Raw genomic sequence first — 17396 nt, 5'->3', positions numbered from 1 at the left:
ACCAAGGGTGACACCCTTTAAAAAGCTGATCTCCCTGCTCCTAGCAGCTATTAAATGGCGAAAGCTCCTAAACTAGTGATGGGGTTTCGTGCACTCTGTCCCCCCTCCCCCACCCAGTGGCCCTGCCGGGACTCAGTCTGGCTTCACCTTCTACAAGTTTTGTGCTTGTTGTCATTGCCGTGTGTCCATAGGTGCGACTGCTCTGCTGTACTGGGCAAGCTCTGTTTCCTCGACGTTATGGTCCAACTCTGGCTCTTAGAATTGTTCTACCACATCTTCTTGAAGATTGCTGAGCTTTTTGGGAGGGTGTGGTATGAATGTCCCATTTGGAGCTCAGCACTCCAGTCTTACTCTCTGCACAAAGACCGGTTGAGGTTCTCTGTGCTAACTGCTATCTGCTGCAAGACACTTCTGGGTTAGAGTGGAGAGATGCGCTATGGGTATAGTTGTAAGTCATTAGAATTGTTCTAACACTGTGTCCATTTAATAGCAAACAACATTAGGTTCTCCCCGAGACCCTATGGCCTATTCCACAGGTTCTTGGGCCCAAATTGATTCTTCTTTTTTTTTTGATGAATTGTTAGTTATTAATACATAGCAGCATTTTTACCCTATCAGATATCAGAGTAGTTAGGACAGCTTGTTCTGGCCTTTTACTTGCTTGATAGGTTCACTCATAGCATATTTGTAGTCTGTGAGTGTTCCTGCCTGTGAAGTGTATTTCTGTGACAAAGATAAGTGGATAGTGTTTTGTAATCAAGTCAGCTAGCCTGCATCTTTTTGTTGATAAGTTGAATCCATTTACCTTTAAAGTTATCAGCAGGACGTTTAGTTCCTGTAATGTTGTTTCTTGCTGGATTGTCTGCTCTTTTCTTTCTCTCCCATTGGCATTCAGGGTCTTCTGGTGTTGGGGAAGTCCTGTGCATTTGTCAATAAAGCACTGTCTGGCCAATAGGGAATCTAGATAGGTGGGACTAGGAGTCCAGGAGGACTCTGGGAAGGAGAAACACAAGGGAGTCGAGATGTAACGCCATGGGGTAGGAAGCCCGGAACTATTCTCCGGTAAGAGACATACTTAGATTAACAATTATGGGGTAATTACTTAAGTCAGAGCTAGCCAGTAAGAAACAAGCAAGGCCAACAGCTTCATAATTAATATAGCCTCCTGTGTGTTTATTTGGGACTGATGCGGCTCTAGAACCAGGCTGGCGGGAAGGCTCCTCTCAAAGAAAAAGCTTCTCTTTTCATTCTGGTTTACTGTGTTGGGTGCAATGGGTTTCTTCCTAACACTCCTTTGTTCATCTTGTCACCTCGTGAGCACTGGTTTTCCCTCTGCCCCTATGGTTGAGCTTGTAATTCTTTTGTGTATGGTAACCTATCAAGTCTCATCTGCAGTACAGATCGTGAATTGCCTTAACTTTTCCTTGAAGTCTAATTATTTATCATTTTTTAAAGATTAATTGGCTGGAGAGATGGCTCAGAGGTCACAAGTTCATAATTGCTCTTCTGGAAGACCTGAGTTCATTCCCCAACACCCATATCAGATGGCTCACAACCACCTACAATTCTACATCCAAGAGGTCTGCCCCCTTGGGCATATACCCATATTATGTAGATGTGTACTGCATGTATGTCTGTGCACCACTTTTGTTCAGAATGCCTGTGGAGGCTGGAACAGAGTGCTGCATCCCTGGAACTGGGTTTATAGGCAGTTGGGAGCTGCATGAGGCACAAGGGCATAAAGCGCTTTTAAACCATCTGTCTTTCCAGTCCCTCCCTGTCAATTTTGAAAGATAGCTTTCTGGATCTCAAAAGCCTGATTGGTAGTTGCTCATGAGATCTGATAGAATTCTGAAGTGTCCGAATTTGTAGGTGAGTTGTTTTCCCTCATAGCTTTGAGTAGTTTTGTTGTTGTTGTTTCCCTTGAGCCACGGAGAGGTGTTCTCTGTTGAAGTCTGTTTGCCGTTGTAAAAGCCTCTGACATTTGAACATTCACTTCTTTCTCTAAGTTTTCTGCTATAATTTTCCTGAGTAGATTCCTACATTTTTAATTTTTACCTCAGGCCCTTCTGTTCCAAGATTTTTAGGTTTGATTTCTCCATCACACCCCAGGGTCTTGGATGGTTTGTCATCCTCATTCATTTTTTAAATAGATGTTTGATGTATTTCCTTGGCCATCACTGCTATGCTTTCTTCTTCTTAAAAAAAACTCCTCTGATATTCCTTATTCTGTTTGGTTGAGACTATTGGTGATGTTTTACACTGTCTTTTTAATTTGATTCACTGAATTTTTCATTTCCAATATTCTCTACCCTGCTCCCAAATGTAACTTCCTGGCTGAACTTTCTTCCACACTCTTGACTTTTTCATCCATATTACTATTTTCTCATCCATTTTGCTAGCATTTTCAACTGTGTTGCTCACCCCTTTCCCCATCCCCAGATCCTGGATTAAATTCATCTGCTTGAGTGAAGGTTATGAAGGGGATGATCCATCTGTCAACGAGAATGGGGGTATTGAAGTCACCCACTGTAATGTGCATTCTTCCCACCAACCTGATTCCAGAGCTGCATCAGTCCCAAATGAACATGCAGGACACTATATTAATTATGAAGCTGTTGGCCGTTTGCTATGGTTTCTTAATGGCTAGCTCTGACTTAATTATTAACCTACAATTACTAATATATATTTTTATAAGAACTTACCTTTCCCAGGACGCCATCCTGATGCGTCCTCTCCTCCTGGGATCACATGGTGACCCTCCTCTCTTGACTACATTTCCCAGAATCCTCCTTGACTCCTAGTCCCACCTATCATGCTTCCCTATTGGTCAAAAGTGCTTTATTTATCAACCAATCAGACAAACATATACACAGAAGGACTTCCCCCATCAACCCACTATTATTCTCTTGATCTGACTGTACCTTTACGCCCAACAGTGTTTGTTTTATAAAATATGCTTACAATCATTATACCTTTGTGAGAGCTAATTTCCTCTATTAATATGTAGTGACCTTTATTTCTTCTAATTTTGGCTTGTAGGGCAGTGTCTTGGCTCCACTGTCCTTCCATCCTTTCACTTTCAGTCCACACACCATAAGGGGTTCTGTATTTATAATAGCTTTGCCAAGCTAAAACTCACAACTTTTAAAGTATATGGTTGACTGAATTTTAAAAAATAGAATGTTTAGAGTTTGCAGCTATCAAAGCAACCTAGTTTTCCATAATCCTCTAAAGAAATCCATTAGCTGTATTCCTCTAGTCTCTTCTCCCTTCTGCCTGCAGCAACCACTAGTCTAATTCCTGTCGATTCTCCTATTCAAGGATAACTGGAATTATGTGTTGTAGCCTGTGTGCCTGGCTTCCTTCATTTGGCATAATGTTTTCAAGATTGACATATAGTATAGAACACATCAATAGTTACTGCATTCTTTTGGTCATATGATTATGTCAGGGCATATAATATATAGATATGATATGTATGTATGTATATATATGTTCTATCCTATTGTTTGTCCTTTCATCCACTGTCATTTCACATAATTTTTCAGTTTGACCATGCTTATTTTTTCCTTCACTGCTAAGTGTAGTGTATCTCCAATCTTGTCTTCAGTCTTGATCTTTCAATTCTGTTTGATCTAGTCTTATCAGTAAAATTTGTACTCTATTTCCAGCATTTCTGTTTGATTTTTTCCCCCAGTTTTTTTCCAAGCATTTGTTTAGCTTTTTTCTTTTTTCTTTTGGCTTTCACAACTGCACACAGGCCCCAGGCCTACCTGTTCAGGCCAGCCTTGGCCACAGTGGCCTACGAGAGGGTTCTATACCTCTCACACCTGCATATACTTACTGGCCTCTTCACCTGATGGGAGTAACCTCTGATACTTCCTCTTGCCTCAACCACTTTCTCACAAGTCTACCCTGTTAAATTAACGTTCAGTTAATATTGGCTAATGCTCACAGGATACTATGCTAATACCAGTAAGCTCAGTTTAGTTATGGGATCTGGGGACTTCTTCCCCCTCTTCAAATTGTTTTTCACACCCTGCCTTTTAACGACTACCATCTTATGCTCCTACATAAGAATGAATAATAAAATTCTCTTTAAAAAACAAAACTAACTTTATGAAATAGGGGTTAGAAGAAGGTGAGACCCAAAAAGGAGTTATGGGCACTGACTTCAACCCTGGCTACTTCCTGTTGAAACTGGGTCAAGCCGTCCTTCTCTTCATCCCACGCAGGCAGTCAGCTGGTGACCTCTGAGCCTGGGGGCCAGTATCTGTGTATCCAGAGTATGTTATTCATGTGAGTCTGGGTGTCCTGTGGACAGTGAACTAGAGAGGGGTCTGGTCACTTCTGAAAAGGACTTCGACATCCTCAAATGTCACAGGGATAGGTGTGACTCTCCTGGAGCTGCCCCTCTGGGATAGGCTCAAGAGAGCAATCAGGTGTGTCTGTGAGCCTCGTGCAGGGGCTGATGACCCTGGCATCCTAAGCGATCGGTGGGTCAGGGCAACGGACTCAGATCCAAGCCTGGCAGAGAGCCTCTGACACAGTGCTGGGAATAGGGTTGCCGAGTGTTATGATAAAGCTTATGATAAAGCTCGAGGGGAACCTTGCCTGGGGGACCTTGGCGGATTCCATGGCAGGCGAGGTTGACCTAGGCGGGAGACAAACACACCAGGCAGACAGAGCTTAAGTGAGAAGCTTTATTAGAAAGGGGAGGGAGGGGGAGGAAAGAGAAAAGAGGTTAAGAGGCACAGAGTGGACAGAAGAGGGAGACAGGAAAAGTCCTGTCTGCCCAGGGAACAGCAGGAAAGACAGAGGGAAAAGAGTGTAAGTGGGCAGGGGGTGGGGGGTGGAGGGCTAGGTCTTTTAAAGGGGTCCTATGCACCTGCGTGCAGACCATGGAACCCTGGGCTGACCAGGGTACTGCCTGAGTGCATTCTGCCAGGTGACAGGGGCGGGCCTGCATAATGCCTGCCTGAGTCCTTAGACGGAGAATCTACAAGCTTATGGGTAATAAGGGAAAGAGCAGCAGAGAAAGGGCAGGAGTCAAAAGAAGGGTCCGGAAGCCAGGAGCTGGGGGCAGGAGCCCAGTCAGGAGTCTGGAGTGGAGATGCTGAATGGCTAGAAAGAGCAGCGTCAGCGGCATCTCAAGCACTGCTGTGTTTTAAATAATAAGGACTCTTTCTGGGTTCAGTAGTGAAATCTTTTAGTAATGCCAGACACTGGTAGGATGTGGGGTGTGAGGTGTGGGGTGTGGGGTGTGGGTATCCATGAGGGGAGAGCCAACAGCAATCACTTTTGTCACAAGTGTTGGAAGTGATCTTGCTGAACCCCGTGCATCTGCAACCAAAAGAGCAGTATAGTGATCACTGGTCAGAACCGAAAGCATCAGCGGTCAAAAAGGTTTCTGCAGAGTACAGTATATGATCACAGAGAGATGCTCTGCTGTCTGAAGTACAGAATATAAAACGATCTTGCCTCTTAATCACACTCAAACGCCCCCCCCCATCTACTCTCAACTTAACCTCCTTACTCTATAAGAACAACACATTTCCATCCTTGTCTGCAGGGTTAGGGATAGGAGCAAGGCCCACGTTCCACACCCAGCTGACTGGAGGCCGGTTTCTACTCTAGCCCATGTTGTGAACGTTTATGTGTCAATGCTGGATAGAAAGAGAGGCATCCATGAAGACGGTATCCTGAGGAGCAGGTGATATTCCATTGGCTCATCTTGGCCCGTTAGTGTCTGACAAGGCATACGTAAGTTTATTCAGTTAGTTAGTAAGGCATACGTAAGTTTATTCAGCTGTCTCCATATATGGAGCATCACCAGAGAGCTTCCATCACAGACCACTACAGGAGACAAAAGCTTTGTCAAGGGGTAATTTGTTCTAGTAAGAAATGAGGGGAAACCAGTCTGTGGCTTCTACTTGTGCCTCCCTGCGATGACAGATGAAGGGAAAGTTCTGGAATTTGAGAGCCACCTGGAAATAATCTGTAGTAGGCAGAGCTGGATCTCAGGCTCTGTGGAGCAAAGGAAGACGACCCGATGGCAGCAGCGCAAAGATGAGCTTGCTCGTTGGGAGGGCATCAAACGGTGCCTTACAGGGGCTCCACACATTGCTGTAAATAAGACTAGTTTTTGAAATGCAGCTATCAGGGACATAAGTGTGCCAACAGCAAATGATTTCCAGTTCCATAGAAGAAGATTATAATACAACAAAGGCTTGCAAAGGTCATGCCAAAAAGGAAGGCAAACAGTTTAGTCAGGAAGGTCAAGTCTACTTTTCTAACTACATAAATTCTGTATTTTACTCAACTAAGTTATCTGGGTCACACATTCAATATTTCATTTCTACAGAATCAACACAAAAACTTAAGCAGCATCTAGACATTTCTGACAAAAACCTGAACTCTCCATAAATATTTAAAGAAAATGCTATTGCATGCTCCCAAGAATAAGTTAATCTTCCTGCTTTAATCTCATCAACTTTCCATTATGTAACCAAAGTTGAAAGCAGAGATTAGCCCAGGCTGGCCTTGAACTCTCCATGAACTTCCTGCTTCAGCCTTCCCTGAAACTGGGATTATAGGCAGGTACTACCATGCCAGGCTTACAAATCGTCTAACAAGAATTCGGTTTAAGTCCAAGAATCTGATTTTACATGGGAAGAGGTACACACATTATAGACGTCTTTAACTGAACAAGTTCGTGCTTTCGGTGTGCATGGTTAAAGCAACAGTGTTTCGAGAACTTCAGGTAAGCTAATGGTATCAAAACCTTGTCAGGCAGATTGGTGAGTCAGTGAGACAAATGACACTCTCAAGGAATGGTACTGAAGTCAAAGTACATGGACAGACTTACTGACATAGCTATGCATTTTGGTGGATATCTGAAAAATTTCAGGACCTGAGTGAGACACAGGAAATGAACTATTCTCAGTGTCAGGGATGACGTCTAACTATGAATCAGACAGCCAGTGCCATTCATGGTACTAGATTCAAGGTTAATTCTAAAAAGATATAGAATGCTAGAAAATACAAATGCATATAAATGCTAACAGACAGCTCTAGAGAGATTTCTCTGTGAGATGTTGGTTTCTCATTTCTTGCTCCCCTTTTGAGATACCGTGGCTGCAATTGGCTCATGGGTACATAAATGAGCTATGCTTACCTTTTGCAGGCTGGTTCCTGTCCCTATCAGTTTCAAAGGTTTTCTTTCCAGCTATCAAAATCACACTCTTTTGGACTCATCTATTGTGTCTCCTGGCACAAATCATTTATAGTACACAAAAGGGACCTCTAACTTTTTGCCAAAAAGGCACTGAGCTGCAAGCTACAAGGTACAGGTATTTAAGTTATCTATATGACTTTAGAAAAGCAGGCTTCACATTTCCTCACCCAGTGTTTTCTGTACCAAAATGCTGTAATTGTACACGTTTGGGTTAGACAAAGTGAAATAAAGGCAGAAATCTCTAGTCATTACCATGCCTTAAGGAGGGCAATGGACATCAGATGTGTGTCCACTTGCAGCTCCAAGACTTCTTGTATGTTCCTTTTTTGTTTTTTCAAGACAGGGTTTCTCTGTATTGTTTTGGAGACTGTCCTGGAACTCGCTCTGTAGACCAGGCTGGCCTCAAACTCACAGAGATCCGTCTGCGTCTGCCTCCCGAGTGCTGGGATTAAAGGTGTGGGCCACCAACGCCTGGCCTTCTTGTATGTTCTTACTGGCTTCTTTTTCATACTCCTCAGATTCTATTTCCTAGTTAACTTCTCATCAGTACACAAAATTCTAATAAAAACTCTTTAATATTACAAATGTTCATCATATACACAACAACCCATTTGTTGACAAGAAAATGAAGTTTAATGTAAATCGTAGGACATCTCCATCTTTTGTATTCTTTATTCTCTTCCCTTTCTCCCCTCTACTTGTTCACAGAGACAGGGTCTTGCTGTGGGTGGTCAACTTTACAAGTGTTAGCATTGAGGACATATGTTACCACATCAAGATTCTTCATATTTTCTTATCTGGCCATATACAGAAACCTATTGTTCTTTTTCAAATCATCTACTAAGCTTGCTTCTCTGACTATTTAACTATCTAAAACCCCTGTCTGGGGACAAGGCAGGTGAAGAGACTGACACGTGGGCTGCTCTAGTCAAAGCCTAGTAGTCCAAAGGCACAAGCCTGTTAAAGGTCTGTTCTTCACTCTAACTCAAGTAATGACTAGTTTCTCCATGGGAGTCTTTCAAAGCTTGCTGATACTCACCTTTCTGAGACGGTGCTAGGCATTTAGCTGGACATTTCCAACAGGATGAGGAACTACAAAGCTTTAGCAGTTAATTCTAACTTGTGAGGGATAGTTGTCAAACGTATAAAAGTGAGCTTTGATAGAGCTCTTCCTGGCAGCTGGTTACTAGTATAGAGGCAGACAGTTCCACTGACTAAATGTGGCACTCCACTCAGCCTTCTGACAGAGTGCTTCTGTGTCATAAGAGTCACCCTGTCTTCAGAATATCAGATGTGCAGTTTTAAAGAAACTCAGTATGGTAGTCTGAATGAGAATGGCCCCATAGGCTCATATATTTGAATACTTAAGTCACCAGGGCATTGAACTGTTTGAGAAGGATTCAGAAGGGTGATCTTGTTGGAGGAAGCATGTCGCTGCAGGTGGACTTCGACTTTTCAAAAGCCCATGCTGGGTCTAGTCTGTGCTTCTGGCCATCATGATGATTGACTAATCCCTCTCAAACAGGAAGCAAGCCCTCAATGTTTCTTTTGTAGAGAGTCGCCTTGTCATTGTGCCTCCTTGCAGCAGAAAAAAAAAAATAGCAGCAAAGACAGAAATCTGTACCAGTGACTACAGTATCACTGTGAGGCCTGACCAAGCTATTTGTTGAAGGAATAAAGCAGTTGAACACTCTTGGGGTTTAGTGGGCCATCCTAGCAGGAACCTGGAAGATAATAGCGCCAAGGGTGATGTGGACCACACAGGCCCAGTTCAAGAGGATTCAGGAGGAAGGAATATTGCCAGCTGGTCTAGAAACCATTATAATATATATATATTTATTTATATATTTTGGTTTTTTGAGACAGGGTTTCTCTGTATTGGAGGCTGTGCTGGAACTTGCTCTTGTAGACCAGGCTGGCCTCAAACTCACAGAGATCCACCTGCCTCTGCTTCCCGAGTGCTGGGATTAAAGGTGTGTGCCACCACCGCCCAGCCCATGATAATATTTTGGGAAAGAATGTGGCCTGAGGCTCAATGAAGAGTTTTGGATTAATGTTGTTGTAGAGACTAAGACAGTCTAGTACTGACTGTGCCATGGCTTTATTAGTGATCATTCTTAGATCTGTGGTGAAAAGAGAAATTCAAAATGTACAATTTGAGGAGAAAAAGCTCTGGGAAATGTAATGCAGAAGACAGAAGCTCCAGTGTTGAAGGAGATAAAATGTGTCAAGAAAAGCCTGATGCTAAAAGGAATAAAGAAGTACTGATCTCTTGGGCAAGCCCCACCCAGCTAATCCTACAACCTGTGAACTGAGAAGGCCCTAGGGACTTCCTAGGTTTAAACAATGGAAATATAATTCTAGGAGGATGATAACAAGCTGAACAATTTGGCAGCTTCAGTCAATAGGTTCTGGATTTGGGGTCAGGACTCCTTGCTTGAACAGGCTACTGTGTGACAGAGAAGTGAAAATACTTTTGTTTAAGTATTGATCACAAGACATTGGTTTTTCAATTTTCATTTATCAGTCATGATATGTACAAGCAAAACACTTACAGAAACATATACACAAACTCCTTCAAGTTACTTCATTAAAACAAAGGTAAACCAAACCATTCGAAATGAAGTAAAATCATGAACAAAAATAAAAATTAACATAAAGTATCAATACTTACACATCAAAGTGGTCAGTTAGCAAAACAAAGCTAGCATATGGCCATACAGAAAGACCCAGCGATCACTACCCAAATGCTACTTCATTTCATCTTTCTCCGCCTCTTGTCCCTCAAGCTTCCATCCCTTCACACTGGGGTACCAGTGGAGGAGGCTCCTGGACGTGGCTAACCGCGCAGCAGCTCCCAAGACAGCCGTGGCTGTGCTTCGAGGAATGTAGAGCTTCTGAGAAATCTGGTGCTGGGGGGACAAAATGAAAGAGAGCTGGTCTATGGCTCCTTGACTCTTGTCCTTGACCACCGTGTCAGCATGGCTACTAGAAAAATCTTCATTCTTTAGGCTCCCTGGAGAGCTTTCCACTACAAAAGAGAAAAAACAAAAGTCCTTTCAAGAAGTTCTCCAACTCACTGCCTGCTTCTCCCAGGCCAGTTCTTTCCCAGCTTGAGTTACAGCCTTTTCTGGCTCCCAACAACCACCAGTGAGAGGGCTGCCACTCAGAAAACAGCCAAGAAAAGGGAGGAAGTGAATCTTGCATTAGCATAAAATAACCACTTAAGAGACTCAGGGCCAAGAGAGGGGGAGACATGAGTGAGGAAAAGAAGGCTTCCTCTTAGGAATATCAGAAAATGAGCTGGATGAAACTCAAATCCCAGAAAGAAGCCCAGAGCTCCCTTATTTTTTTTCCAGCACAAAACAAAATGATACTCTACAGGCTATTGCCAAGTTGTTCTAATTCCAAGTCTACGCCAGAGTCAGAGCAACACTGTAAAAGGCCACCTACTAACAACCTTCTGTGTTGACTCCTGTAATTAGAAATAACCACGTGAGCAAATGAAAATGCTGGCGGCTCTAGTGCTCCATCCAGAGTTCCTAAGAACCAAGGATGGGGCTGCTACACTTTTTTTCTTTTAAGATTTATTTATTTATCACATATACAGTGTTCAGTCTGCATGTTTGTCTGCAAGCCAGAAGAGGGCATTGGATCTCTTTGCAGATGGTTGTGAGCCACCATATGGGTGCTGGGAATTGAAGTCAGGACCTTTAGAAGAGCAGCCAGTGTTTTTAACCTCTGAGCCATCTCTCCAGCTCCGTTGCTACACATTCTTAAATGGACATGCTAGACCTGTGCTAGCTCTTTTCCACTGAAGACCTACCCCTTTTTGTGTGAGAGTTTAAGGGCCCTGCTATATAAAATAGGGATATAAATCAAATGTTTACTGATAAAAAAATTGATTCTTAGTCTTAATAATCAGTAAAATTATATGTATACCAAAGACAAAATCAAATATGCATCTAATATGATGGATGTACTTATTTTTTACACAGAAGACTGAATCTTGGCTAAGTGTTTACTATGTATTACAAAATGACAAGAATGTTTTAGACCATTTCAGAAATTGTTGGAAATTCTACCCTTACCCTAATGCTAAAGGCAAAATTCATTCAATTTTTAAAAACTGAAACTCATTGGTAACTCAAACATTCTAATGCAGTCCAATCGAAAGACACACTAATTTGATACTTAGGAATGACAATGATAATAGTAAATAAAAACCTCTATTTTTCTATAATTAAACCATTATGTTGTATTTGTTTTTGTTTGAATACAGGGTATCACAGAGTACATTCTAGCCTCTGGAACTCACTCTGCAGAACTCCTGATCCTCCTGCCCTTGGCTCCCAGGTGTTAACACTATGGATTTTTATGTAGTTTTATGGAGTGTCTGAACTTGAACCCAGGGCTTTTACTCTATTAACTGAGTTACATCTAGCTCCTAGCCGTCACCTTTTTTGGGAAACCATTGTTTCTATAAGAGCAGAAAACTTTATAATAAAAACACCGCAATTCATAACAGCTTGATCTCAATTGTGTGCCGAGGTGTTTTGGAGAGCATTTGCTGGCCAGGTCATATTGCATGGTGTGTTGGCATGCACAGCGCATTCATCTTAAGTATGGGAGCAAAGGCTGAAGTGAAATAATGTGAGGCAGCATGGGGAGTGCACCACAAGCACCCTGGATTCACTAAGAGTTTGAAATGAGGGCTGGAGAGATGGCTCAGCAGTTAAAAGCACTGGCTGCTCTTCCAGGGGTCCTGAGTTCAATTCCTAGCACCCATATGGTGGCTCACACAACCCTAGTCCCATGAGATCCAATCCCCTCTTAGGGTGTGCTTGTATACATGCAGATAGTACACCACACATTAAGTAAATCTGAAAAATGTTTGAGTTGAGTTTTGATTGGTGTGTGGCCTTTTACTACTGCACATTTTTACCCCTCACAGTTTTAAGAAGCTGGTTTCTAGACCAGTGCTACCCAAGGTGGCATCCTACTGTGAGAGACCTATCATGTTTGGGGGCAGAGAACCAACCTGGCTTTATTCCACAAGGTTCTGTTTAGCTTTAATGAGGCACACTGGGCACACACCTGTAATCTCAGCACTAGGGAGAATCAGGAGATTAGTAAATTCCAGACTGGTCTGAACTATGTGGCAAGGTTCAGTCCAGCATGGGCCCCAGAGCAAGGAAAACTCTGTCTTAGACAGAAACAAACAAAAACCCTGCTTTAAAGAATTCAGGTGAACTCCAATCTGTTCAGCAGTGCAGTCAGTTTGACATTCTGCACAAACTCCTATTATACTGTCTGCAAACACTTGACAGACTAGCATGGCTATCTCCAAACATAAATTTCAGTAACTTCAGAGAACAGCAAGTGCAACCCAAACCCTTTTATCTTTGTATGTTAGGCACATGACACATGATATCCCTGGTACTTGTGATAAGTTTTGTCACAGAAGACTTGACAGTATGTTCTAAAAAGTAATATTCTGACCATAAAATTATAAGCAATGCCCACTACAGAGAAACAGACATAAATCTATGAAAAGAAGGGTATGTGATGACAGAGAGAGCTGCAATGTTGAGCAGGAATCCATCATTACTCTCCTGCTACCTTGAACAAACAGGAAACTGGACAAACACGGAACAACACTCTTACTGAGAGCAGCACTATGGGAGAGACTCCTAAGAAACACTAGAGATGTGTGCAACCAATGTTGAGGCATGTGACTACCACCCCCTCCCTAAAAAAGGCAGAAGGAAGGAATCCAGACAACAAAATCTCAAGAAGCAGACTCTGAGCTGGAATCGGGAGAAAATAACAAACAGATCCAAAGAGGACACAGATGATAAATTTCAGAAAGAACCACAAGATAAGTACATTAAAACAGATCCCAAGACACTTGATATAGTTAAGAGGAAAGAAAAATGTAAACATGATGGCAAATAAAGGCTCCAAACAAAAATGTGGAGATGAAGAATAGAGTATCTGAGATCAAAGTCCACATCGGGACACTCTGGACACAGGACAGACACCACCACCCGCAGAGCACCACTGAGAACAAACAACTATCAGTGAGCTACAGAGCCAGTGACCCGGTCTGTAAGAAGGACTCACAGGAAACTGGCCTCAGTGTTTCCAGGGCTTCCAGAGCTGTGGTTTTATAGTTTCACTTAACTCCTGTCTATAACTGTTTTTGTACTGCAGCACAGAACATATGCCCACAAAAATGAGATATGTACATTTGGGGTGCCAGGGACCAGACTCAAGGGTCTTGTGAACACTATACAAACTACTACTCCGCCACTCTCCAGTTCTATTTCCTTGACTCTTTACAGTAAAGATTTGTAGAACCCTAATTTAATCTCTAGAATAAAGGGTACTGGGAAAGATAAATATGTAAGCAAATGGAATAAAATGCTTTCTTGTTTTTTAATTTACTTTAAAAACTGACTATAAAGAGAAAAATAAGAACTGATTATGGGCATATACTATAAAAAGTAAAATGTATAACAATAACAGGCTGGGATGGGAAAATGCACACTATTATAAGATTTTATTAGTATAAATGTGTCAATTTAAAGATATGATGGCATATTAGTACAGAAAAGATGGCTAATTTGGGAAACAGAATGATCCAAATTGGTTACAATAACCTTTCACATTTCACTAGATTGGCAAAATTTTTTTTAAAAAATTAAAATACCATCTGGAGGCTAGGAAGTAGAGCAATCGCAATTTTATGCCTCGTTGGGAGGCATGTGAATAATGCATCCATTTTGGAACACATCGGGTAGTTTAAAAAGCTATACATGTAGTGAATATAAGCCCTAGAAAAATCACTTACAAATAAATAGCCAACAGAAACAAAACTCTACAATATGATAAAGAAAATAAGCCAAATATGAAAACTACATACTATATAATTCTAGAAATGGCACAGTGCCAGGCCAAAGGCCCGCAAGCTGAGGTGGGGATTGGCTGCAAAGGGCACAAGGAAACTTTTCAGGCTAATGGAAATACCATGACTGAACACATTTGCCAAAACTCAGAAAGCCATGAGCTTGCAACATTAGATAACTGTAAAGTACTTCCAAAAACTGCAAGGAAGAAAGAAAGTGGCAGAGTAAAAGACAACTGAGCTCAAAGCTAAATGAAAACTTGGAGTAAATGCTGTCTCTCTAGGTATGTTCCCAAACAGATGGAGAATTTAGCAACATGGCCAACTGAGCATGTGCAGGATGTGCAAACCTACCAGAGCCAGAGTGGGTTTCTGGAGAGTCAAGCCCGGCAGGAGCTGAGCCGGGCACTGTCAAGGACAGCAGACTGTTCTTGGGTTGAGTCTGAATGCTCTCAGGTTCAGACTGGCTCCCTTCTGCCGACTGCTGTGACTTGATAAGAGAGATGTAGAACTCTTCCAGCCTGGGCAGTGTGGAAGAGTCCAAAGGATACTGTAAATCTTCTTGCTGCAAAATAAGAGAAATGGTGCAAAGGCAAGAAAAGTGATTTGTCAGCACAAGAAGCAAGCCCTTTATGCTTTCTTCTTTAGATTATAGTTTAAAAAGTAAAACTCTGGGAAAAGCAAGCTCTTCTATATTTTTAATGAATATCAAAATTCAATTTAAGAAACCTTTATTATTATTTCTGTGAACAAACAGGTACTGAACGCTACCACACAGTGGGGTCAAGACCCTCCTTCCTGCCATGTGCCAGTATTAAAGTGCATACAACGTATGATAACACGGGACCATTATCTTCTGTGATGTTAAAAGGCATCAACATGGCTACTATGAATGTAGACAAAATGAGGCACTCAGCTTACTGGTAAAAACACAAAAAGGTACAGCCACTGTGGACAGTTAAATATAGAGTTACTACATATTTACCAGATTATCCACAAGATACATGAAAACCCTGGCAAAGAGCAAAAGGATAGCACAGAACTTTACAAATAGCCAGCCTAGAAATTATGCTAAGATACCAAGAGGTAAAAGTGATACCAGGTTCCAAAGAAAGATCATGATTCAAAAAGGACCAAGAGGCCAATAATTATCAACCGTAGCTGAAACCGGGTAAAATAATGCACACCAAATTTAGCAGCTAAGCCTGTGAAGGGAAGGTGTTTTCTGTTAACAAAGAAGCAAGCCTGGACACTTTCTTGTCAACAGTTTGGACCTTTCAGAATCTGCTGTGGCAATGTCTCTGGGCTGGATGCAGGGCTCTGGGCAGATAGACTACCACACTCCTGACTCAACTTGCATTGACAGCTTTTGGAATATAAAAGAACATGCTTTACTTCACCCCAAGCATACTACTTTCTAAAACCCTGGGTCAATTTCATATATGCTGTGGTTCCCTCCTACTAAGGTAGCTTTTCTTTCAGCAGATACAAGTATAAGACCTCCATTAATCAAACTGGAAGATAATCTACTAAAGCAGTAAGATGAATAAAGTTGATCAAATTGTATGTATAATATATAAAGTATAATATGTATCTATTGCATACATATGTATAATATGTATATATTATACTTACAATTAGAGAGTAGTGTCCCCAGTGACCTAATTACATCAGTATATACTAGGCCCACCATTTTAAAACTCCATAAACCAGGGACCATGCCCTTGGCATATGACACTTTGAAGGAACAAAACATGTGTGCCTCACAACAACAGGGCGTGTCCCTTCTAATGCAAACAGCCCTTAAGTTGATGCTGACCCAGGAGTCAAACTCCAGCATCTCATTTTCTCACAACAGTGGGCAATATTTTCAAAGGCTTACCGAAGTGTCTGTACACTCTCCTAACACATTACTGACATTTATTCTCAGTGACTACCCTCCAATGTTAGAAATTACAGCCATGATTTTCCTTGTAGAGTTTTTTAATGGCACAGGAAGTCTAAATTACAGGTCTGAGTTATCTCCTATGTGAGAAACACTTCAGAGTTGCCTTTCTTCAAATTGTTAGAATTTCTTAAAAACAAATTAAGACTTTCCCCAGTATTAGGTTCCTAGCCCATATTAGGTTTATTAGTAACATTACCATTGCTACTATAATTATTACTATTTTATATAACTACTGTGTGCTTACTATATGCTAAACACAGCCTTATGGAATACCTTCACTACTGTGGTAGCTTGAATAAGGCAGACCCCAAAGGCATGTACATACACACACACACACACACACACACACACACACACACACACACACACACACACACACTTGATCCCCAGTTGGTAAACTGTCAGGGAAGAATTAAGAGGTGTGACGTCACTGGAGTAGGTGTGGTCTTGTTGGATGAGCTGTATCACTGGGCTTGGCTCTGAGGTTTCAAAAGCCCATGCCAGGCCTAGTGTGTCTCTCTCTGCCTGCAAATGAGGATATAACCTCTCTGCTACTTCTCCAGTACCCATGCCTACCTGTGTGCTGCCATGACTGACAATGTAGCAATCCTCTGAAACTGTAAGCAAGACCCCAATTAAATGCTTTCTCTTCTAAGAGCTGCCTTGGTCATAGTGTTTCATCATAGCAATAGAACAGAGACTAAGAAAGCTACTTAGTATAAAAACCTTAGGCAACTTAATACCTCTATTTCCTCATTTAAAATAGTGATGAGTACTTCTTAAGATTAAATGAACTAACAGGGATGTACATAATGCGTCTATAACAGCAGCAGTACACAGTAAGCGTTTAAGTGTTATCAGCAATGCTCTCTGTACTAGTGAGAGAGATCACAGAGAATACACCACAAGATCTAAACACAGAGACAACTCTCAAGTACTGTGCCATTCACAGGCCTTACACACTAACACTGGGGAAATAAACTGTCACTAATTGAAAAGGCCCAGAGTATGGTTATTAAAAGCCCCAGGAGATCCAGATATAGCTGGCTTACAAATTCTGATTCCTTGGTGTGAAGATATAAGCTATAAAATTGTTAGTAAGACTTCAGTTCTAGTCATGGCACCTTCAATTTCACTGGACAACTTAGATTTGAATTATAATTATAATATTTGAAAATCCTGGGAACAAGAAGTCAGGTAAACTGTCAGAAAATGAAGAGGGTTCCATAGACACCACACCATTTCAACTAAAGCACTCTCCTATCAGGAATGGGGTTGAGGTCCAAAGAGAAGTTGTA

General features: G+C 41.7%; 1 protein-coding gene across 2 annotated transcripts in view; it reads right to left on the bottom strand.

The window, feature by feature from the left end:
• Positions 1-9741: 9741 nt before the first annotated feature.
• Tdrd5 (tudor domain containing 5) overlaps positions 9742-17396 on the bottom strand; it is a 44962-nt gene continuing 37307 nt past the window's right edge. The window contains exons 17-18 of one of the 2 annotated variants that reach the window (XM_005071307.4): positions 14505-14715; positions 9742-10271 (exon numbers count right to left, since the gene is read on the bottom strand). In XM_005071307.4, the coding sequence (XP_005071364.1) occupies positions 9991-10271; positions 14505-14715 (492 nt within the window). In that variant the 3' untranslated portion in view covers positions 9742-9990. The remainder of the gene's footprint in view (positions 10272-14504; positions 14716-17396) is intronic. The other variant, XM_021227875.2, reaches the window with a different exon arrangement.

This window comes from Mesocricetus auratus, unplaced genomic scaffold, assembly GCF_017639785.1.
Source record: "Mesocricetus auratus isolate SY011 unplaced genomic scaffold, BCM_Maur_2.0 Super-Scaffold_100676, whole genome shotgun sequence".
NCBI lineage: Eukaryota > Metazoa > Chordata > Mammalia > Rodentia > Cricetidae > Mesocricetus > Mesocricetus auratus.
The sequence above is the reverse complement of the archived record's forward strand: the minus strand, read 5'-3'. Positions and strand labels throughout refer to the sequence as shown.